Genomic DNA, 23,228 nt, shown 5'->3' on the forward strand with positions numbered 1-23,228 from the left:
TGCACAGCACTGTACGTCAGTGATAAAAAACCTGATTTTGGTTTCGCTGTCACTGCGACGATTAACACATTAGCTCACTGTAAGAGAAAGCAGAAGAGAGGCAGAATATAACACTGCAATTTAATCTGACAATTTCTCACTATTTAACAGCCGCAAGTTGATTAAAAGATCAGCACTGACTCCTTACTTACAACATTAAACTTTGTAACAAATATCTCAGTTCGGAGCCAAACCCATAAACCTTCGTGTTTCAATCTTGGAAAATTACACCCTTCCCCTCTGAAGTTGAACCAGAAGTCTTAACGATTGTAAAAAGATGGACTTTTTTTTTAAACAAGTTTTTTTTAAACTCACATTAAAACAATCCACAAGAAACAGTGTTTGGCTATTGCATAAATTAAAAATAGACAAGTTCACATTGCCACACCAACTCTTCCCCACCCCACTGAGTGGACTGAACCACTGTCCCAAACCTTGGTCTTCACTGTTAACTGGAGACCACCGACCCCATCCACAATACCCAAATGGTGCTTCCGTGGTGGGACAGGAAGCCCTGGGCCTCTCCATTGGATACAGGCTGCTTACGATTCGACAGACTGCTGCCTTGCCAAGTCCTGCCTTCCCAGAGAACTCCTGGCCAATTTCAGAGTCTATCCACCTGACTGTCACCCCTTCTCAAGCTCGCCGCTATGAGGGGACTGGCACAGTCACCAAGTAACGTCCGTGAGGCTGGTGATCAGTGATACTGCGGCTGGGGAGCCTGGTTCCAGGCTGTGGCTGAACTTGGGCGGCAGGACATGGTGACAGAAACATATTCTACTTCATTCAGAGATACAGGGCGGAATAGGCCATGCTGCCAGCAACCCCAGCCTAACCACAGGACAATTTACAATGACTAATTAACCTACTAACCGATATATCATTGGACAGTGGGAGGAAACCAGAGCACCCGGAGGAAACACACATATCCACGGGGGAGGACGTAGAGACACTTTACAGATGACATCGGAATTGAACTCTGAACTCTGACACCCTGAGCTATAATAGAATTGTGCTGTGATAGAAAGAGGGAGGGGGAGGCTGCAGGGGACAAACACAGGGGAATATGTGAGGTGGGGAGGGAGGGGAACAGAGGGATGGGGTTGCAGGATTGGACACACAGAGACTACTGACCCCGCTCAGCACTCACAGTGTTCTCTCTTCTCCAACATTATCACAGTGACAACTGTACTGGCTACAAAGTACACCCTCCAGTTCCTTGGGAGAGGCACTACACTGCTTTTTAAGCCTAGTTCAGAGCAGAAGACTAGGCAGTGCTATGCACCCATGCTACTGGAACACACTGATAATACTACTCTCCTTCAGCCATCCGCAGTGCAGGTGTGTTAAAAAACTTGCTTTAATTAAAAAATATAGAGTGAAACTTTGACAGAATCTCAAGATGTCATAAATTAAACAGGACCATAGTTTCAGAATCTGACAACTTGTGTCAGACCTGGTGAGCTGTTCCAGCATTTTGAGGGTATTACTCTGGAGTTCCAGTATTTGCAGAATCTTTAACACGAGATCCAGAGTAACACAGAATACTGGAGGAACTCAGCAGGTCAGAGAGCATCCGTAGAAAGGCAAAAAGCGTCAGTGTTTCGGAGTCCTGTTGGAAAGGCTCAGCCTGAAACATCGACTCTTTATTCCTTTCTGCAAATGCTGTCTGACCTGCTGAGTTCCTCCAGCATCTTGTGTGTGTCGCTTCTGTTTGCAGTCTTTTATTGAGATACAGTGGTGAACAAACTCTTCCACCCAGCAATCCACCCTGACAGGACAAATTACGACGACCAATTAACCTACGAACCAGCATGCCATGTGGACAGCGGTTCACGGGGAAACTAACAAATTCCTTCCAGATGGCACTGGAATTGAACTCTGAACTCCAAAAGCCCTGGGCTGTAACATCGTCATGCTAACCACTACGCTACTGTGACATCCTCTTGTGTTCATGTTCCAAATCCTTGTGACAGGGAAACCTCCCCTGCAATATTCGTAGTGTTTTTATTTTATTTTATTTAGCGATACAATGCGGAGTAGGCCTTTCCATCCCTTTGGCCCACACCATTCCAACAACCCCCAACAAACCTGATTAACCATTACCTAATTACAGGACAATTTACAACGACAGGTTAACCTACCCAGTACACCTTTAGACTGTGAAAGGAAACAGAAGGACCTAGACACAGAGACTCCTTTCAGAACAGCACCAGTATTGAAATGCAGAATGCCCCGAGCTGTAACAGGCTAGCCGCTTCACTACCATGGCGCCTTATAGGGGGCTGGTGATTTCTCAAGACACTTAACACCATCACACACTCATGAGAGTATTGTGTGCAGTTTTGGTCCCCTAATCTGAGGAAAGACATTTTTGCCATAGAGGGAGTACAAAGAAGGTTCACCAGATTGATTCCTGGGATGACAGGACTTTCATATGAAGAAAGACTGGATCTAGGCTTATACTCACTGGAATTTAGAAGATTGAGGGGGGATATTATTGAAACGTATAAAACTCTAAAGGGATTGGACAGGCTAGATGCAGGAAGATTGTTTCCGATGTTGGGGAAGTCCAGAAGGAGGGTGTCACAGTTTAAGGATAAAGGGGAAGCCTTTTAGGACCAAGATGAGGAGAAATTTCTTCACACAGAGACTGGTGAATCTGTGGAATTCTCTGCCACAGGAAACAGTTGAGGCCGGTTCATTGGCTATATTTAAGAGGAAGTTAGATATGGCCCTTGTGGCTAAAGGGATCAGGGGGTATGGAGAGAAAGCAGGTACAGGGTTTTGAGTTGGATGATCAGCCATGATCATACTGAATGGTGGTGCAGGCTCAAAGGGCCGAATGGCCTACTCCTGCACTTATTTTCTATGCTTCTATGTAGCAAAGGGATTCCTGGTGGTGATTAAAAAGTTCATTGACATCCAGGGAAGTTTCAGTTGTCAATAACTATGAGGGGTCGGAATCAAAATCGCCACGTCCTGATGTTCAGTTAAGGTCCAGCATGAACCAGCTGTACACATACAAGGTGCAATTGTATCTCCGTTTTCATTTATGTAAACTTGTGCAGAGGGTCTAGGTAGATACAGAGTGGATTCCCATCACCTATGTTGGATCCAACTGTTTAATTCTTAGTTTCCTTGCAAATATATATATATATTAGATTGATAGCTAGAGTGCTTAAGACTTTTACACAACACTGTGGTAATTTTATGCATTGCATTGTACTGCTAGCGCAAAAAAGTGTTTCATGACCTATTTGAGTGACGATAAACCTGATTCTGATATGGGTCTCCATTGTGGACAGAGAGTGGGATGGAGGGAGGGAGAGGGGAATCATGGTTGGGAAAAAGGGGAGGGAGTGGTGAGGGAGCAGGAAGCACCAGAGAGACATTCTGTAATGATCAAAAAGCCAATTGTTTGGAATCAGATCACCCTGCCTGGTGTCTCAGGGCTGGGTGTGTCTGTATCCACACACTCGCTGCCCCTGGCACTCCTTCTCTGCCACTTGTCCCACACCCTTCCCACCGTGCTCTTCCCTCATCATTCCCAACATTCATTGCTCCCGCCAGATTAAAAAACTCCCTCTCCGCTCCACATTGATAAATACAGTACTGTGCAAAAGTCTTAGACACCCTCGCTGTGCCTCAGACACTGGCGTTGACCATGCTGCAAGTCCTGGTTCTGTCCTCTGCTACTAGCTTCTTCTCCAGTCTTGATGAAGGGTCTCAGCCCAAAACATTGTCTGCTTATTCCTTTCCGTACATGCTGCACTTTGTGTGCGTTGGTGAGATTTCTAGCATCTGCAGAATCTCATATTTATAGTTTCTGGTCCTGTTACTCTGTGATTCGATTTTTCAATTTTCCTTTCTTCTATCTACGCTTACTAAGCCAAGCATTAAGCAACAGGTTTTGTGCCTCTTTCCCGACTACTGAAGGGAACATCTGAATCCAACACCTACCAGACTGCACGCACTCCTCTCGCCTGCAAACATCCTTCAATAACACCAGTAACAAATGGCTACTCACAGTTGAAGGAAGGTCAGCGAGCCCCTGGTGGGTAAAGGAAACACTTTAAAGATAACATCAAAATAGATCTTAAGAAATTCAACACAATAAAGACTGGGGAGACATGGCACCCAGTAGATACACTTGAAGGAAATCTGCTCAACAGGCAACTGCACTACGTGGGAGCGACCTCCGCTGTGCCACAGAGAACGAGAGGCAGCTGTGAAAGGTGACGCTGAACCAACCACGAACCACAGCCACCACTTACTCGTGCCCACAGGGCAACAGAACATGTGGATCCCAGATCGGCCTCTACAGCCACCTGAGGACCCACCAATAAGAGAACATCGCACTCAACTCGAATAATGGCTCTACAACTATAATGTTCAACTTGCTTTGATAAACCGCCTTAAATATACACTGCACCAACCAGCAACACCTACTGAACATGCAGCGAGTTAAGTTAATGGTCTCCAAAGACCCTGAAGATACAGATTTAAAGATATAGTCAATGTATATTAAAGGATTTGTAGGTGCCTTGCATACACAAGAGACTCTGCAGATGCTGGTAACACACACAAAATACTGGAGGAACACAGCAGGTCAGGAGGCATCTATGAAGAGAAGTAAACAGTCCACGTTTTGGGCCAAGATCAAGCTAAAAGGAGTCACCTGCCAGTCATTTCCAACTCATCACCTGCAGCCTATTTAAACCCAGATCTCATCCACAATCCCTGTTCACTCATCAAACCAGCCAGCATCAACCATTTGCCCTTAGCTTTCCGTTGCTTTGTTGCCAATGAAGGCACCACAGCGGTGTAATGGTTAGCATAATACTATTACAGCTCGAGGCATCGGAGATCAATCCTGGTATCCACTATAAGGAGATTGTATGCCCTCCCTGTGAACCACATGGTATTTCTCCAGGTGCTCTACTTTCTTTGCACAGTCCAAAGACATCCCAGTTAGTAAGTTAATTAGTCATTGTAAACTGTCCCGTGATTACGTTCAGGTTAAATCGGGGTTGCTAGGCAGTGCAGCTCGAAGGGCTGGAAGTGCCCATTCCACGCTATATCTCTCAATAAATAAATAGATAAATAAATAAATAAATCTAGTGTCTCTTTTGTGGCTCCTTGTGGCTTGTTATTTTGCAGTTGGTATTGCTCACCACTAAAACATTCCCACTAGTTTGCTTTTGGGTCATGCCTCCCGAACATTTCCTGACCAGATGAGTGAACAAAGATTGAAGCTGAGGGCTGGGTTTAAATAGGTTGCAGGTGACGAGTTGGAAACATGTGGCAGGTGACTCTTGTTAGCTGGGTGGAGACCCACCAACAGCCCTCTCAGTGCACAGAGCAGCCTGCCTGGGCAAACTGCATCCACTCACGGCCCTGTCCTCCTAACCCACCCCCCCCACCGCCTCTGGCAGCACTCTGATGACAGCCAAATATTGTCCAGGAAGGGGAATCATCCTGGATGCTGAAGAGGGGCTGAGGGCATGCATTTACGATGAGAGTTTTTAATTTCAAATAAGTGCAGAGTTTTTTTTAAAAAAACACACAGATTCCTAACAATAAGCACAAAAGATCGTGCAGATCCTGGAAATCCAGAGCAACACACACAAAATGCTGGAGGAACCTAGCAGGTCAGGCAGCATCTATGGAAATAAATAAACAGTTAATGTTTCAGGCTGAGACCCTTCATCCGGACTGGAAAGGAAAGCAGATTGTACTCCTTCCACTCTCCCCTACATGCTGGCTTCTGTCCCCTTCATCTCCAGCATGCTTGGATAGATTAGATAGACAGTGTCTTTTCCTCTGGAACGGCAGAAGCTGAGGGGAGATCTGTTGTTAGGCTGCTTCTGGAGTATTGCATAGAGTTCTGGTCGTCCCATTATAGGAAGGATGTCCAGGCTTTGTAGAGGGTGCACAAGATGCTGTCTGGATAGGTGGGAACGTGCTATAAAGAGAGGTTTGACAAACTTGCATTTCTTTCTGGAATGGCAGAGGCTGAAGGGAGATCTGATAGGTGCTTATGAGAGCCATAGATAGCGCGGCAGTATCTTTTCCACAGGGTTGAAATGTCTAATACCATAGGGCATGTATTTAAGGTAAGAGGGGGCAATTTTAAAGATGTCAGAGGCAAGTTGTTTTTTTTTTACACACAGAGAGGGGTGGGTGCTAGGAATGGTGGTAGAGGCAGATACATTAGAGACTTTTAAGAGACATTTAGATAGACACATGAATGTGAAAAATATGGAAGGATGTGGACTCCGTGTAGGCAGAAGAGATAGGTTTAGCTGGCCATTTGATTACTGATTTAATCGACTCAGCACAACATTGTGGGCCAAAGGGCCTGTTCCTGTGCTGTACTGTTCTAAGATCTAAGAATCTCTCCCCACAACTCTGGCTCCCTCTCCTCTCACGTCACACATGGTTGAGGTTCTGTGCTCCCTAGAATATCGACAGCACTGCTCCTGCCCTCTGTTCTTGGTCATCAGTACCACATGCTCCAGTTTCAGAATCCCCTTCCACACTTTCCCAGCACCCTGCAGTCGGTGGTATCGTACTCTCATCTAAAGCAGCTCCACTTATCTGTGCGATACCTCCCCACACTGAGCACATCTACAGAAAAAACATCATCCACCATCCAGGCCATGATCTCTTCTCGCTGCTGACTACACCAGTGGAAGTACAGGAGCCTTAGGTCCCATACCAGCAGGTTGAGGAACAATTATTACCCCTCAACCAGCAGGCTCCTGAACCGGTGTGAATAACTTCACTCACCTCAACAATGAACTGATTCCACAACCTACAGACTCACTTTAAGGACTCTACAACTCATGTTCTCAATATTATTTATTTACGTATTTACCTCTTATTTTGTTTTTCTATTTGTATTTGCACCATTTGTTGTCCTTCACATTGGCTGTATGTCGGTCATTAATTCTATTGGGTTTCTTTGTATTTACTGTGAATGCCCACAAGAAAATGAATCAGGCTGGTATATGGTGACATATACATACTTTAAACCCGTGACAGGTGGTCCCCAGCCCAGCTGCAGGAGGAGGAGGGTTGGGCATGGGTTAGAAACCCCACCACATAAAAACCCAAAGCTACAGAAACGGCAACAGAAGCTCCAACAAAGACCTCACTCCTGGGAGCGGACGATCTTAGACACAAAGAAGATGGGCTACATGAAAGACTGGCCCAGGGCAGAAGACACTGGTGAGCTGCTGTTGACGTCTATGTCCCAGTAGGCGTGACAGCCATAAGTGAGTACACATACCTCGATAATAAATTTGCTGTGAATTTTGAAGCAATTCAGCTGGTCTGGGATCGGAATGCATTAATCCCTCCATGACATGGTACGTGGTCCTGTAGGGTCAATTGCAGCAGTGGGGAGTGTTTGAAATATCCCTACACTGAGTTGGAAAGATAGGTACATTTCTGGCCACCCCCCCACCCCCCCAAAGATACACAAATGTTCTGATCTCCAACCCCAGCTCTTGAGAGATGCTGAGGCGCAAGGCTAAAATATCAAAGAAAAGCTATTTTTCCTTGTGATCTTTTCAAGGAATTTTCTTTTTAATTAGTTTAATATGCTTAAAAAGAAAAAAAAAAGCAGTTTGCATAGTTTTTGAGCTGTTTCTCTGTGGAAAAATGGTTGTTTTAGTTCCCAAGTCCAACTTAACCCTGCTTGTTCAGATCTGTGAAGGAATACGTGTCCCATTACTGCAGCCTCTTGGACAACCAGAAGGAATTGAGGGAAAGAGGGGGAGTGGCTGGGGTGCAGTAGTGAAGACCTTGGGAAGGAGGAAGAGAAAGAGAGAGAGGGTGTAGCACCGTTACTCGGTTTCATCATCACTGGTATTGTAGCCGGTTGCATCCAGGTCTGACTTGGGCGAGCAGGGCGGGGAGGTCTTGGAGAAGGGCCACCGGAAAGAGGGCGAGGGGGACCGCTCCCGGGTCGGGCTGCTGCTCGGGCTCTGTTTCGGAGTGATGACTTGTAGCATTCGGCCTTTGCCCTCCTTCAGCATGTGTTTCTAGAGTTTCAGGAGAACAGGGAGTGAATGAAAAACACCAACCGCATTCGCATCAGAATCACTGTAATAGTGTTTACATTTATGGGTGGTTTCATGTCATAGAGTCATAGAACACTACAGCACAGAAACGAGCTCTCTGGCCCAAACTGTAAATCTATCTAGTCCCATTGATCTGCACCAGACTATAACCCTCCATTCCATTTTTCCCCTCAGACTGAATGAGACTAGAGTCGCAGGTTAAGGGTGAAAGGTGAAAGATTTAAGATTAACCTGAGAAGGAACTTCTTCACTTCAAGGGTAGTGCGAGTGTGGTGCAAATCTCTCTAACATAAAACGTAGGACAATACGCACCCTTCCCACCCACATAAACTTCCATTTCTGTGTCATCCACGTGCCTACCTAAGGTTCTCTTAAATGCCCCAATTGTATCTGCCTCTACCACCACAACTGGCATCGCATTCCACACACCCACCACTCTAACTTTGAAAGGCGAACTATTTAAGCGGAACACGAGGAGGAACCCCATCAGAGTATGGTGAGAATGTGCAACAAACACCAGTAGGAGCTGTGGATGTGGGTTCAATTTCAACATTTAAGAGAAATTTGGATAGGATACATAGATGGGTGGGGTACGGTCCAGGTGCATGTTGATGAAACTAGGCAGAATGACAGTTCGTAGGTGGGCCGAAGGGCCTGATTCTGTGCTGTAATGCTCTACAACTATGCAGATTAGGGAAGATGGGCCTAATGGCTGACTTCTGGTTATTTTTCTATACTGTGCTGTTTGTTACTCAGGTGCTTACCAAGGCTCCCTCAGGGCCAAACATTTCCAAGAAGTTTCCAATGAATTCCCTCGACTTTTCCTCCCATTTTTGAATCAGGTCAATGCTCTTCTCCTCAACTTTCTGCACAAACTCCTTGGACTTTTCTTCCACATCCTTAACCTTCTGCTTGACTTTATCGACACGCTCTTGTAGGTTGTACTTCTTCTCCTGGAAGGAAAGAGCGCACTAGAGATAATGAACGGCTGCGTTCAAAGGGCAACAGAGACCATACAACGTAGCAGCCACCTATAGAGATATGTACTAAAGTGGCCACTGAGTTGATCTCTTACCCTTATTTACCCGCATTTACCCCTATTGCCACAGACGGATGAGGCCGTCAAGTCATTGGGTATATTTAAAGTGGAGGTTGATAGGTTCTTGATTAGTCAGAGTGTCAAAGGTTACAGGGAGAAGGCAGGAGAATGGGGTTGACAGGGATAATACATCAGCCAGGATTGAATGACCAAGAAGACTTAATAGTCCAAATGGCCTAATTCTTTCAAATGTACACCACCTCACACTTATTGAGATTTAATTCCATCTGCCAACCCTCTACCCCAATTTTCATGTAACCTATATCCTGTTGTGGACTTAGACAACCTTCCTCACAATCCACACCACCAGCTATTCTTATTTCATCTGCAAGCTCACTAATCATAGCTCACAGAAAATTAGAAGAATGTTTATAATCACTAACATACTGTCAGTGGCCATTTTATTACGTCCATGCGTACAACAGCTCTCCAATGCAAATATCTAATCAGCCAATCATGTGGCAGCCACTCACTGCATAAAACCATAAAACCATGGTCAAAAGGTTCAGCTGTGGTTCAGATTGAACATCAGAATGGGGAAGGAATGTGCTCGACGTGGTTTGACTGTGGAATGATTGTTGGTGCCACAGGGAGTAGTTTGAGTATCTCAGAAACTACTGATCTCCTGGAAGTTCACACACAACAGTCTCTAGAGTTTGCAAAGAATGGTGTGCAAAACAAAAAAAAAATCCACTGAGTGGTAGTTCTGTGGGTGAAACACCTTGTTCATGAGAGAGGTCAGAGGAGAATGGCCAGACTGGTTCAAGCCGACAGGAAGGCAACAGTAACTCAAATAACCACGTGTTACAACAATGGTGTGCAGAAGAGCATCTCTGAAGGGATGGGCTACAGCAGCAGAAGATCACAAATATGCACTCTGTGGCCACGTTATTAGATACAGGAGGTACATAATAAAGTGGCCGGAGAGTGTATTAACAATACTGTATGTGTAAATTGTTCAGTGAGTTTCCCAGTGATTACACTTGACTATATTTCTCTGGAGGGTCTCAGTGGCAGGTGTCATATACCCAAATTTGACTATCTTGCTGGTTAAGTGTAATGAATGGGATTCTTTTAATAAATAGTCAGGTATGAGAAGAGCACAACAGTTATTATTTTTCTTTACTTTGTCTCTCGCCACGCTTATTCTACCCTCTTCTTCTCTGTAACACTTAATAAAACAACTGTAAGCAACTAGCTTGATCCCTTATTCTTGACTTAATAAGAACCTTTGAATCCCAAAAATATCAGGATCCAACATGCCTTTTGGTGGTTGTGCAATGCAGGAGTTAATACCAGAACAACCTGCAAAAGGCGATGCCTCAAAAAGGCGGCATCCTTCACTAAGGACCCCACACACCCAGGATGTGCCCTCTTCTCATAAGAGAGGAAGTAGAGGAGGCAGAAGACACACACTCAATGAGTCAGGTACAACTTCTTCCCCTCTGCCATCAGATTTCTGAATGGCTGGGCAACCCGTGAACTCTACCTCACTGCTTTATTTTTCTCTCTTTTTGCACTACTTACTTAATTTTGAAAATGTATATACTCGATAGTTTTTATTATTGTGAGTTGTAATCCCTGTTCTCTCTGAGCTGAATGGGCAGTAACTGAAATGCTTCCGTATCCATACCCTCTGTGGCCGCACAACAGGAATTTTCTTTTACATAACATGAACATAATTTTGAAATCTATATTAATTTAATTAATGAAATATGCTGTAATCAATAAAACATTAATGAATATAATCCATAAATTTTCTAAATAATAAAAAACATTTAAAATGCCGCAGTTTTCAAGCTGTGTAAATATTTCCTGCTGAGAGCAATGGTTGGTCCACACAACTATAAAAAAATTCAGAGGGAACTTGGATTGCAATATACTGCTGTTGCAAAATACAATTTTCACAACATATGCCAGTGATACTAAACCTGATTCTTAATCACAATCACCACTTTCAGTCCCTTCTCCCCCAGCCCAACAGGTTCCATCACCAATCGCCACTCAGACTCACGTTTATAAAGCTGACATTCAGCTCTTTGGCAGTATAACCACGTTGCAGGTTCCGCCGCACATACACATCATAATCACGCACTATTCTGGTAATGATGTCCGATGTGGAGATCCCTTCTGTTCTCTGTGTCGGGGCAAACATCCCTACAAGTCACACACAGTAGACACACTGTTATGGCTTCACTGAGCTTTGAAACATACCCTGTATTCTTCAGAATGACAGAGCTCTTATTTAAACAAAGCTTCCTCCGATCACCTCCATTCCCCATTTTGGTTACACACCCCCCACCCCACCCCTTCGCTTCTCACCTCCCTCTTGTGCCCCTCTTCATTCCCTTTCTCCCGTGGTCCACTCTCCTCTCCTTCTTCTTCAGCCTTTTACTTCTTCCACCTATCACCTCCCAGCTTCTCGCTTCATCCCCCTTCCTCACCCATCTCCCCCCTCACTTGGTTTCACCTATCATCTCCCAGTATGTACCTCTCCCACGTCCCCCACCTTCCTATTCTGCCTTGCTCTCCCTTCCTTTCCACTCCCAATGGAAGTTCTCAGCCTAATGTTTAATCCCCCCATAGATGCTACCTGACCTGCAGAGTTCCTCCAGCACTTTCTGTATGTGATCCTCAATGTTTTTGAAAGGACTCTGGTGAAGGCACAGTAACAGTGGTTAAGTTTTGCTGGAGTTATTTGGAACACATGTTGTTACAAGGCATGTTTTAGAACAGGAATTCCGCTCCGGGATATTAACCATCCTCTTTTCTTCCAATCATTTTTCAAAATGCTGACAATGTCAGCATTTATCACCTGTCCCTAACTACCCCCTGAGATTGTTGACTATTTATTCTCTTCCATCGACACTGCCCCTCCAGCATTTTGTGTGTGTTGCTCTAGGTTTCCAACATTTGCAGAATCGCCAGCACAATCAAAATCAATCTTCTATGTCAGCATTTCCCATTGTATCCTTTAACCCCTAGAAATCCATTAACCTGTGCTTTCAACAAACTAATGAAGGAACCTCTACAACTACCCGGGGAAGTGGTGGAGGCACTTACCTCAGCACTATAAACACGTACCTGCATCTTTAATGTGTTTGTAAACATCATCACTTCCTGCAGAGGAATATGGGATATCATCATGAGCTACAAAGTCGATCTGTAACAGAAAGAAATCTTCAAAATCTTGCTATTAAATCGACAATAATATTAAACACATTATTGGAGATTTAGACTGAATAGGATTAGGACTTTATTCCCTGGAGCACAGGAAATTGATTCAAGATGGTTTAAAGTTTAATGTCATTTCCTTTGTAAAGCTGATATTCGTTCTTTGGCAGTGTGACCATGTTGCAGGCTCCTCTGAACGTACACATCATAATCCCACACTATTCTGGTCATGGTGGAGACCCCTTCTGTCCTCAAGTGTAAAGCAGTACAAAATAGTTATTACTTCCGATCCGAAGCAGCACAAAAAACCCCACAATAATTAGGGAAAGGTGCCCCTCTGAACAGAGTGAAACTGTCATCATTATCAAATCGCCCTGATGAATGGGTGATGCAGGAAGAACACAGCTGGAGAGCAGACAATCCAGTTGCTTGAGTCCGTTCCATCAGGTCACTGAGATAACGCATGTCACGTAGCCCAACTACAACATGTAAACTTCAAAGTCAATTTATTATCAAATACACGTATGCCACCACATATAACCCTGAGATTCACTGTCAAAAATAATAAATAAGTAAGCAATAACTATTGAGAACACGAGACGAAGAGTCTTTGAAAGTGAGTCCTGTTCAGTGGGAGATGTTCAGCGATGAAACGAGACTTTCACTCACTCCCCCAAGCAGTAAGACTGATCAGCACCTCCACCCACTAACCCACCCGTCCACTACTTTATCATCTCCTGTCAGTCTCCTTATGTACAGCCACTCCTGTGCCTGGTGTCACTTCATGAACATAAAATCAATCTGTGTATATAAGCTATATTGTGTATTTATATTTATTCTGTTTCATTATTATTATTGTGTTCTTTATCTTATTGTGTTCTTTTGTGCTGCATCAGATCTGGAGTAACAATTATTTGTCTACTTTACACTTGTGTACTAGAAATGACATTAAACATTCTTGAACCTTGAAATCTTGCCTTGACCCACTTTACTCTCCTCCGTCACCCTTCAGGCAAAAGATACAAAAACCTGAAAACCCATACTATCTATCTTAAGAATAGTTTCTCCCCAACTGTTATAAGATTACTTAACAGTTCCCTAGTATGACAAGATGGATTCTTGACCTCACAATCTACCTCATTATGACCTTGCACTTTATTCTGCATCATTACTGTTTTACCTTGTACTGTTTCAATGGACTGTGCAATGATGTGCTCTGTATAAACAGCATGCAGGACAAGCTTTTCGCTGTACCTCAGTGCATGTGACAATAATTAACCAATTTAGAGTGGACGTGGAGAGGACGCTTCCTGTAGTGGGAGAGTCTAGGACCAGAGCACACGGCCTCAGAATAGAAGGACATCCATTTAGAACAGAGGTGAGGAGGAATTTCTTTAGCCAGGTGGGGGAGGGGGCTGCGAATCTATGGAATTTGTTGCCACAGAGAACAGAGGAGGCCAAGTCATTTTGTATATTTAAAGCAATTATTGATAGTTTCTTGATTATTAAGGGTGAGAAAGGTTATGGGCAGAAGGCAGGAGAATGGGACTGAGAGGGATAATAAATCATCTGTGATGGAATGGCAGAGCAGACTCAATGGGCCGAATGGCCCAATTCTGCTCCTACATCTTCTGGTTTAAACCTCTCAAATTCTTAGACTCTGCCCTCTCCCCTCCCAGGATTAACCAGTAAAAACTGTTTCTGTTTCCATTGAAAATGAGCCAACAGGCTGGGATGTGGGAGCAGCTAATGAAGTATCTCACCCTGTGCATCTCGAGGAACTCGGGAGACAGTGACCAGGGTGCGTTCCGGACCACCTCGTCGACATAGCGGCAATGCCTGACTGCATCATACCTCTCCGCCTCATTCATCACAGTGAACCCTTTGAACTGGTGGGTCAGGTCATCGTTGCACACTGTAGGAACAAACAGGCATCCCGTCATTTACCTCAGCTTTGCAACTAGACCAGAATCCCGCCAGGGAAAACCGCAACCTCCATTCAAAGTCTCACAATCATGGAGTTATACAAAATTCAAAGTATGCATACTATATACAACCCTGAGATTCACTTTCTTGCAGGCGTCCAACTACAACAGATTCCACAATAAGGTGTACATAATAAAGACTGACAAGCATCCAATGAGCAAAAGAGGACACAGTGTGCAAAAAACTTTTAAATAAGTAAATAAATAATATATATTTTTACTTTTAAAGATACAGCGTGGGACTGGCCCTTCTGGCCCAATGAACTGCGCCGTCCCAGCATCCCACCTATTTAACTCTAGCTTAATCAAATGACAACTTACAATGACCAATTAACCTACTACCCCATACATCACTGCAATGTGGGAGGAAAGCCACATGCTCATCAGAAGGACATACAAACTTCTTACAGAGGATGCCAGAATTGAACTCCAAACTGTAATAGCATTGTGCTAACACTACCGCATCATTATTCAAAGATTCTAAGTACATTTATGTAGGCAGCAAGCAACTCTGAGATTTGACTTCCTGCAGGCAGCCATGAAACTAAGAAAAAGTTCAAAAAGATTCAAAGGTCCAAAGGTTCATTTATTATCAAAGTACACAACTCTGAAATTCTTCTTTTCTGGACAGCCACAAAACCAAGAAAGGGAAAAAACAAGCAGCACATTTATCAACTCCCAAATCCTTCCTCCCCACACAAAAAATCAAACAGGAATGGAACAGGAACATCAAGCCCCCAAATCACCCTGCCCCGTACACAAAAACAAAAGGAAGATCGGGTGAGAAAACACAGAATAAAAAAAAACTATAAGACTAAATAACAAGCCTATCTTCTAAATCCATATCCAAAATGCAAAAAACCTGGGCAATATTCTCCAGGCACAGCGGCAGGCCTTTCCATCTCTGGCAGCAGAGATGCCCCACCAACAATTATAAAGGCCATCTCCCCTCTCTGGTAGCAGAGCGATCCCCCGGTGATCAAAAGGAAGTCTCCCGTCTCCATAGCAGAGCGATCGCACCAGCAATCAAAAGGCAGTCTCCCCTCTCCATAGCAGAGCGATCACACCAGCAATCAAAAGGCAGTCTCCCCTCTCCATAGCAGAGCGATCACACCAGCAATCAAAAGGCAGTCTCCCCTCTCCATAGCAGAGCGATTGCATCAGCAATCAGAAGGCAGTCTCCCCTCTCCGGTAGCAGAGCTATCCCTCAGCGATAAAAAGGCAGGCTGCCAGCAGTCACCTTCCACATTCACCACGATGCTACAATCTCTCCCTCGTTGTTTTAATTGGTGATCAAAGGATTGGTGAAACGGAGTCGAACCTCGGCTCACACCCCATCCCCCCAATCTTCTTCCCAAGAGGTTCACGCACGCTGCCTCTGCCTGCTGGAATCCTCTCAGAGACTGCAACAGCCTCCAACCTGCAAATCACACGCTCCTACAGTTCCAGAATCCCATTCAGGACAGAAAAGCAAACGTAAAAGACATAAAAGAAGTGAAGTATGTGGTTTCATAATTTATCCAGAAGACGTCGACCAAAGGGGAATTGTACGCAGGTGCCATCTTGACTGGAAGAAACATCATTCAAAGAAAACATCAAGCACCAAATGCACAAAAAACAAATCGCGCAAACGGCAAAAAACGAGCAAATAACACACATAATATAAACATCAAACTGTAGAGTCTTTGAAACAGTCTAGGAACGTTCAGTTTAGTTAAGCAGAAACACATCTAACATGAACTGCAGAGTCCTTTGAAAATAAGTCCAATCCACAAACTACACCAATCAAACCTTGTCCAGGACCCAGAACCCCTGCACCTTACTCTCCAGCAGCGATCGAGGGGATGACAGAGACTGGTTAAGCACAGGCAGACAGCGTTCAACACCCTCTGGCCTTCTGCTTTCGTGCTCGTTGATCTCAATCTCACTCAACGCTTTAATCGGCGAGTTGGTCAAGACTTGGAGCTGACGGTGGTTTCGAGCTCTGCCACTCCATTCCCAACCTCACTCTCAACCAGGCTGAATTCCCTCAAACACAACAAAAGTGCCAGATCATTCCATTGGCCCAGAAACACATTACCAAAATATAAATTACAAGCTGCAATTGCACACAGATTCGTATGTCTACCATATACAATCTGGAAATTTATTTTCTTGCAGGCACCCACAGGAACACAAAGAAATACAAAAGAATCCACAGAAACACGCTAATAACAAAGAGTGACCAACATCCAATGAAAAATCATGCAAATAATTAAAAAGTAAATAAAATAATACTGAGAACATGAGATGCAGATTCCCCCAAAGTACATGCACAGTCTGTGGAGTCAGCTCAGCACTGAAGTGACTGAAACTTGTCCAGGAGCCTGACGGCTGTCATGGGACCCAAGACTCCTGCACCTCCTACCCAATGGCAGTAGTGAGAAGAGAGGGAATTGGGTCAACCAAAAGCAGACGGGATGGGCTCAGGTGGGCGATGGAGTAGTGGGGCTGAACACCAGTTCGTTTTCTGCTTTCGGGCCTCGTCGCTTTAATCTGGCTTGACGTCTGGCCAGGCGCGCTGCTCTCCTCTGCCGTTGCTCAATCTCCGTCCACTTCAAGGTGACGTACTTGTATTCCAGAGAGTCAAGCTCACCAAATCCTTCAGAAGACTGTAAAATCACTAGATCGTTTGGACGATTCAAAAGTATGTTTATTAAGGGGAAATTATAATCTGCGGATTGCAGAGATCATAGTTCAGAAGTATATCTAGTAAAATATCTAGTGGTTTTGTGAGCTGCCTGCAAAATGTCGCCATACATCGCTAGTGTCATCTTGGCACAGAAAGACCCTTTGCCTCTGTTCCAAAATGACCATCAGCAACCCACTCACACTAACCCTATTCTAGCCACACTCCCTGCAGATTCTACACCTCACTTGCTTGCTAGGGTCAATTTCCAGCAGCCAAGTACCCTCACCGACCCTGCATGCCTTTGTGATGTGGGAGGAAAATACATCAAGGATGCATAATTTTAAAGAGGTTACTCTCCCCAGCGACACGGACATCTTCAAAAGGTGATGCCTTAAAAAGGTGTCATCTGTCATTAAGGAGCCCCATCACCCAGGACCTGCCTTCTTCTCATTGCTAACATCAAGGAGGTGGTACAGGAGCCTGAAGATACACACTAACGTTTTATGAACAGCTTCTTCCCCTCCGCCATCAGATTTCTGAACGGACAATGAACCCATGTACACTATCTCACTATTTTTTTTTTGCTCTCTTTATGCACTTTTGCCAGCGAGGTGGAGCTACATCTTTTCTGAACAGACAATGAACCATGCACGGTTTCTTTCCCTCTTCTGCCCTCTTTAATTAATATATCTTCTGATAAGATTGTGGGTCACATGGTCACAGCAGCCACTCCCGCTCTAATCAAAACTGCATTTGTTTGTCCTTAATGTCTCTTTTATAATTGCAAGTCACTGCAAATGATCAAGAACATCAGGTACAGCAGGTCTACTCATCAGCCAGTTGCTCAAAACCTATGGAGCTGGATTTGGCGTGGACCTTATGACCATCTGTGCACAAGGGGAGTGAGCAGTCTAACAGTAGGTGATCGTCTTGACATTTTGCTTGTGATCGCCAGACCCTGACTCATCGGTAACGGAGAATACTGGAAGTCCGGTTCGGTGGCTCGACGGCGAGACCTACGGCAAGTGGACCTGCCTAGCCCCAGTTGTTGCACAGATTACACATCAAGCCACGGGGACATCCATTGCAGCTGCCTGGGGGGGAGATACTGAGAGTGGTGTGCGGCAGCGCAGGTGTGGTGGTGCTCGGGAGTCCACGCTGACTGAGGGGAATGGCCCCTCTTCTCCAGTGTTTGAGAGGTAGAAGGTAAGCTGGCTTGCTCTTGTCAACACCATCAATCTACAGGACATGTCACTCAGGGACTCGCGGTATATTATATATATTTGTGTGACTATATTAACTGCTATCTTATATGCGCTATATGTGGCTTGTGGTATGTTTTGCAGCTTAAGCCCAGAAGAACATCCTTTCATTTGGCTGTATTTATGTATGGCTGAATGACAATTAAACTTAATTTTATACATATATCTTGCTATAGGGAAGAAGTCATCTCTCTGACACAGTAGTGTCAAGAAAACAACCTCTTCCTCAACGTTGGAAAAAACAAAGGAGCTGGTTGTGAATTACAGGAGGAATGTAGACAGGCTAACCCCTATTGATATCAATGGATCTGGGGTTGAGGGGGTTAACAGCTTTAAGTTCCTCAGCATCCACATCACCGAGGAACTCACATGGTCTGTACACACCAGCTGTGTGGTGAAAAAGGCACAACAGCGCCTCTTTTACCTCAGATGGTTGAAGAAGTTTGGTATGGGCCCCCAAATCCTAAGAACTTTCTACAGGGGCAAAATTGAGAGCATCCTGACTGGCTGCATCACTGCCCAGTACGGGAACTGTACCTCCCTTAATCACAGGACTCTGCAGAGAGTGGTGCAGACAGTCCAGCGTATCTGTAGTTGTGAACTTCCCATGATTCAGGACATTTACAGAGACAGGAGTGTAAACGGCCCATTGGGGACCCAAGTCACCCCAACCACAATCTATTCCAGCTGCTACTCTCCAGGAAATGGTACCGCAGCATAAAAGCCAGGACCAACAGGCTCCCGGACAGCTTCTTCCACCAGGCCATCAGACTGATGAACTCACGCTGATTTCAGTGTACTCTATATTACATTGACTGTTCTATTTATTATAAATTAATATGATTGCACATTAACAATAGACAACAGACAATAGACAGTAGGTGCAGAAGTAGACCATTCGGCCCCTCGAGTCTACACCGCCATTCTGAGATCATGGCTGATCATTCACTATCAATACCCAGTCCCTGCCTTGTCCCCATATCCCTCGATTCCCCTATCCATCAGACATCTATCCAGCTCCTTCTTGAAAGCATCCAGAGAATTGGCCTCCACCGTCTTCCGAGGCAGTGCATTCCACACCTCCACAACTCTCTGGGAGAAGAAGCTCTTCCTCAACTCTGTTTTAAATAACTGACCTCTTATTCTCCATCCATGCCCTCCGGTACTGGACTCTCCCAACATCTGGAACATATTTCCTGCCTCAATCCTATCAAATCCTTTAATTATCTTAAACGTTTCAATCAGATCCCCTCTCAATCTCCTCAATTCCAGCGTGTACAAGCCCAATCTCTCCAATCTCTCTGCGTAAGACAGCCCTGCCATCCCAGGAATCAACCTAGTGAATCTACGCTGCACTTCCTCAATTGCCAGAATGTCCTTCCTTAAACCTGGAGACCAAAACTGTACACAATATTCCAGGTGTGGTCTCACCAGGGCCCTGTACAAATGCAAAAGGACATCCTTGCTCTTGTATTCAATTCCCCTTGTAACAAAGGCCAACATTCCATTTGCCCTCTTCACTGCCTGTTGCACTTGCTCATTCACCTTCATTGACTGGTGAACTAGGACTCCTAGGTCTCTTTGCTTTTCTCCCTTACCTAACTCGACACCGTTCAGACAATACTCTGCCCTCTTGTTCCAGCTTCCAAAGTGGATAACTTCACATTTATTCACATTGAATGACATCTGCCAAGTATCTGCCCACTCACTCAGCCTATCCAAGTCTCCCTGTATTCTCCTAACGTCCTCTTCGCATGTCACACTGCCACCCAGTTTAGTATCGTCAGCAAACTTGCTGATATAGTTTTCAATGCCCTCATCTAAATCATTGACATAAATCGTAAAGAGCTGTGGTCCCAATACAGAGCCCTGTGGTACCCCACTAGTCACCTCCAGCCAGTCTGAGAAACACCCATTCACTGCTACCCTTTGCTTTCTATCTGCCAACCAGTTTTCTATCCATGTTGAAACCCTGCCCCCAATGCCATGAGCTCTGATTTTACTCACCAATCTCCTATGTGGCACCTTATCGAATGCCTTCTGAAAATCTAGGTACACAACATCTACCGGCTTACCCTCGTCTAACATCCTTGTTACACCCTCAAAAAACTCCAACAGATTAGTCAAGCATGATTTGCCCTTGGTAAATCCATGCTGGCTCGGCCTAATCCTATTTCTGCCATCTAGATGTGCCACTATTTCGTCCTTAATAATGGACTCAAGCATCTTCCCCACGACTGACGTTAGGCTAACAGGGCGATAGTTCTCAGTTTTCTCCTTCCCTCCCTTCTTGAAAAGTGGGACAACATTAGCCACTCTCCAATCTTCAGGAACTGATCCTGAATCTAAGGAACATTGGAAAATGATTACCAATGCATACGCAATTTCCTGAGCCACCTCTTTTAGAACCCTCGGATGAAGACCATCTGGACCCAGGGATTTATTAGCCTTCAGTCCTACCAGTCTACTCATCACAATTTCTTTCCTAATGTCAATCTGTCTCAATTCCTCTGATATCTTATGACCCTGGCCCATCCATACATCTGGGAGATTGCTTGTGTCCTCCCTGGTGAAGACAGATCTAAAGTATGCAGTAAATTCTGTTGCCATTTCCCTGTTTCCCATAACAATTTCTCCCAATTCATTCTTCAAGGGGCCAACATTGTTCTTAACTATCTTCTTTCTCTTCACATAGCTAAAAAAGCTTTTGCTATCCCCTTTTATATTCCTGGCTAGACTGAGCTCATACCTGATTTTTTTCTCTCCGTATTGCTTTTTTAGTTAAGATCTGCTGTTCCTTAAAACTTTCCCAATCATCTGTATTCCCACTCATCTTAGCCCTGTCATACTTCTTTTTCTTTAATGCTATACAATCTCTGACTTCCTTTGTCAACCACTGTGGCCCCTTCCCCCTCTTTGAATCCTTCCTTCTCATTGGAATGAACTGCATTTGCATCTTTTGTATTATGCCCAAGAATATCTGCCACTGCTGATCCACTGTCTTTCCTGCCAGGGCATCCGCCCATTTAACTTTGGCCAGCATGTCCCTCATGGCTCCGTAGTCTCCTTTATTTAATTGCAACACTGACACCTCTGATCTGCCCTTATCCCTCTCAAATTGTAGATAAAAACTTATCATGTTATGATCACTACTTCCTAATGGCTCCTTTACTTCAAGATCACTTATCAATTCCTGTTCATTACACATCACCAAGTCCAAAATAGCCTCGTTCCTGGTTGGTTCAAGCACAAGCTGTTCCAAAAATACATCCCTTAGACACTCCACAAACTCCCTATCCTGGGTCCAGCACCTACCTGATTCTCCCAGTCCACCTGCATGTTGAAATCTCCCATAACGACTGCATTACCTTTAGCACATGCCAATGTTAACTCCCTAATCAACTTGTACCCAATATCCACGCTACTGTTTGGGGGCCTGTACACAACACCCATTAGGGTCTTTTTACCCTTACTGTTCCTCAGCTCAATCCACACAGACTCTACTTCCCCTGTTCCCAAGTCACCTCTTGCCAAGGACTGAATCTCATTCCTCACCAACAGGGCCACCCCACCCCCTCTTCCCATATTTCTGTCTCTACGATAGCACGTATACCCTGGTACACTCAATTCCCAGGCCTGATCCCCTTGCAGCCATGTCTCCGTTATCCCAACAATATCGTAGTTCCCCACTTTCATCTGAGCTTCAAGCTCATCTGTCTTATTTCTGACACTACACGCATTCAAGTATAGAATTCTTAGCCCATTCCTCCTCTCTTTGCCTAAAACACTGTCTACTGTACCTAACCCAGCTCCTTGAACTTCCATCGGGCAAATTGCACCTTGAATTTTGATGACCTTCTCAAGATCACCCAAACCTTGTACACATTTAACCCCATGCACCTTCTGACCAACCCTCTGGATCTGGATCCCTGCCCCCTGCACATCTAGTTTAAACCCCCCCGAGCAGCACTGGCAAATACTCCTGCAAGAATGTTAGTACCCCTCCGGTTCAGATGTTCGAAACAGATCCCAATGTCCCTGGAACAAAGATCAATTATCCAAAAACCTGAACCCTTCCTTCCTGCACCATGCTCTCAGCCTCGTATTAATGTGCATAATCATTCTATTCTTTGCCTCACTCGCACGTGGCACAGGTAGCAATCCCGAGATTGTCACCCTGGAGGTCCTGCCTTTCAGCTTCACTCCTAACTCCCTGAACTCTCTAAGCAGGACCCCCTCACTCACCTTACCTACATCATTGGTCCCTACATGGACCACTACATCTGGGTTCATGCCCTCACTCTCAAGAATAGCCTGCACCCGATCTGAGATGTCCCGGACCCTGGCACCAGGGAGGCAACGTACCATCCGAGACTCCCGATCTGCCCCACAAAATCTCCTATCTGCCCCCCTAACTATAGAGTCCCCTAAAACTATCGCTCTCTTCTCTTCCCTCCTCCCCTTTCTAGTTGAGGGTTCAACCTCTGTGCCAGAGGCAGCACCACTACAACTCATTCCTGGTAGGTCATCCCCATCAACAGTATCCAGTACGGTATACTTATTGTTAATGGGAATGGCCGCAGGGGTGCTCTGCTCTCTCTGCCTGCTCCCCCTGCCTCTCTGGACCGTCACCCATCTGCCTACTTGGTTTTTTGGTGTGACTACCTCCTGATAACTCCTATCTATCTCTGCCTCCACCTCCCGAATGATCCGTAGTTCATCCAGCTCCTGCTCCAACTCCCTAACTCGGTCTGATAGGAGCTGCAGCTGGACGCACCTTTTGCAGGTGTGGTCATCAGGGACAACTGTGTTGTTAATGGTTTTAGACAGAGGTGTAACATAAAGATTTTTATTCCTCATGCACGTGAAGGATGTAAGAAATAAAGTCAATTCAATCATAATTTG

General features: G+C 44.9%; 1 protein-coding gene across 4 annotated transcripts in view; it reads right to left on the bottom strand.

Moving 5' to 3' along the window:
* Positions 1-90: 90 nt before the first annotated feature.
* Positions 91-23,228, bottom strand: part of pcyt1aa (phosphate cytidylyltransferase 1A, choline a) — a 104,076-nt gene continuing 80,938 nt past the window's right edge. For all 4 annotated transcript variants that reach the window (XM_059991821.1, XM_059991812.1, XM_059991839.1 and 1 more), the window contains 5 exons: positions 14,169-14,320; positions 12,316-12,394; positions 11,246-11,388; positions 8,897-9,085; positions 91-8,093 (listed from right to left, as the gene is read on the bottom strand). In XM_059991821.1, coding sequence (XP_059847804.1) covers positions 7,896-8,093; positions 8,897-9,085; positions 11,246-11,388; positions 12,316-12,394; positions 14,169-14,320 — 761 coding nt within the window. In that variant the 3' untranslated portion in view covers positions 91-7,895. The remainder of the gene's footprint in view (positions 8,094-8,896; positions 9,086-11,245; positions 11,389-12,315; positions 12,395-14,168; positions 14,321-23,228) is intronic.

The sequence above is a fragment of the Hypanus sabinus genome, chromosome 2 (assembly GCF_030144855.1).
Source record: "Hypanus sabinus isolate sHypSab1 chromosome 2, sHypSab1.hap1, whole genome shotgun sequence".
Taxonomy (NCBI): domain Eukaryota; kingdom Metazoa; phylum Chordata; class Chondrichthyes; order Myliobatiformes; family Dasyatidae; genus Hypanus; species Hypanus sabinus.